The sequence below is a fragment of the Penaeus monodon genome, chromosome 15, assembly GCF_015228065.2.
Source record: "Penaeus monodon isolate SGIC_2016 chromosome 15, NSTDA_Pmon_1, whole genome shotgun sequence".
Classification (NCBI taxonomy): Eukaryota; Metazoa; Arthropoda; class Malacostraca; order Decapoda; family Penaeidae; genus Penaeus; species Penaeus monodon.
This window is the reverse complement of record NC_051400.1, coordinates 1345003-1346037: the sequence shown is the minus strand read 5'-3', so window position 1 is coordinate 1346037 and position 1035 is coordinate 1345003. Positions and strand designations below refer to the sequence as shown.

General features: G+C 47.1%; 1 protein-coding gene across 1 annotated transcript in view; it reads right to left on the bottom strand.

The window, feature by feature from the left end:
* Window positions 1-6: 6 nt before the first annotated feature.
* Window positions 7-1035, bottom strand: part of LOC119581618 (carbohydrate sulfotransferase 11-like) — a 10855-nt gene continuing 9826 nt past the window's right edge. The window contains exons 6-7 of the mRNA XM_037929737.1: window positions 767-964; window positions 7-548 (exon numbers count right to left, since the gene is read on the bottom strand). Coding sequence (XP_037785665.1) covers window positions 314-548; window positions 767-964 — 433 coding nt within the window. The 3' untranslated portion in view covers window positions 7-313. The remainder of the gene's footprint in view (window positions 549-766; window positions 965-1035) is intronic.

Here is a 1035-nt window from a genome sequence, read left to right as displayed (position 1 = left end):
TGATGTCATCTTGCCATCTACAATAAAGGGAACTGCTTTCTCGTGGTGTGGGGAATTCAGGCTCCCTCCATCTTATAACACACACTCTAGAAATACAATACGATGAAGAATGATAAAGGTAGTACAAGGATTAATACCTGCAACAAATAGTAAACAGAACCGTAGGAATAAAAGTAATATAAAACTGTGATTCTCAATTCATTTTTGATTCACGACTTCACACTGGACACCGAATAATGTTAAAACTACCATTTTAGAAGTGCCACGCCAAATACCCTTGTTGTCAGTCCCTTACGTCTTGCGAAAGGGGCGCTCAGACTTCAGGGTTCCACACCACGCTGCCGTCTGGGTACATCTTCTTCAGGAAATCCGAGGGATCGTAACCAAACATTGTAAAATCCTTCCTGTAGATCGCAAGGATCGTCCGCATAAGTTGAGGACTGACGGTGCGGTAATAGTTCTCCAGAAGGTCGCTCGTGTTGCCTCTGCCCTTGTGAGAATTGTACAGGAGTATGGTGTAGTCGGCGTCTTTCTCCATCCCCGTCTCTCTGAAGAGTGGGGAAATTCGGGAGAGCTTACGTTCTGAGTATATTCGTGCAACTCTAGGCTATTCGATACGCGCAATGTGTTTGAAATTCACGCAAGAGACCATTGGATTTACCAATGCTTTTGTTCGTGTTCCGTGACAAATCTAGAACCTCACAACATGTTCTTATAATAACCACATACACCCACATAAATAACATCGAAGCCAAGACTCACGTACCTGAGGATGTAGCCTAAGTCTTCATTGAGGGTTTCGGCGTGGGCTATGAGTGTGAAGTTGACGTAACAGGCACCACACTGCAGGGATATTGGTCTCCAGTGAGGGTCGTGCGATTCGGGGGCCACGGAGGCGATGTACCTTAGAAATTCCTCGAAGGTAGGCATGACCTTGGTGCCGTTGTCGTAGGTTTGTTGGTACCTGGGCAGTGGTGCGAACGGGTGAGAGGGGACTTGATCTGAGTATTTCCCACGCACGCACGCGCGCGCGCG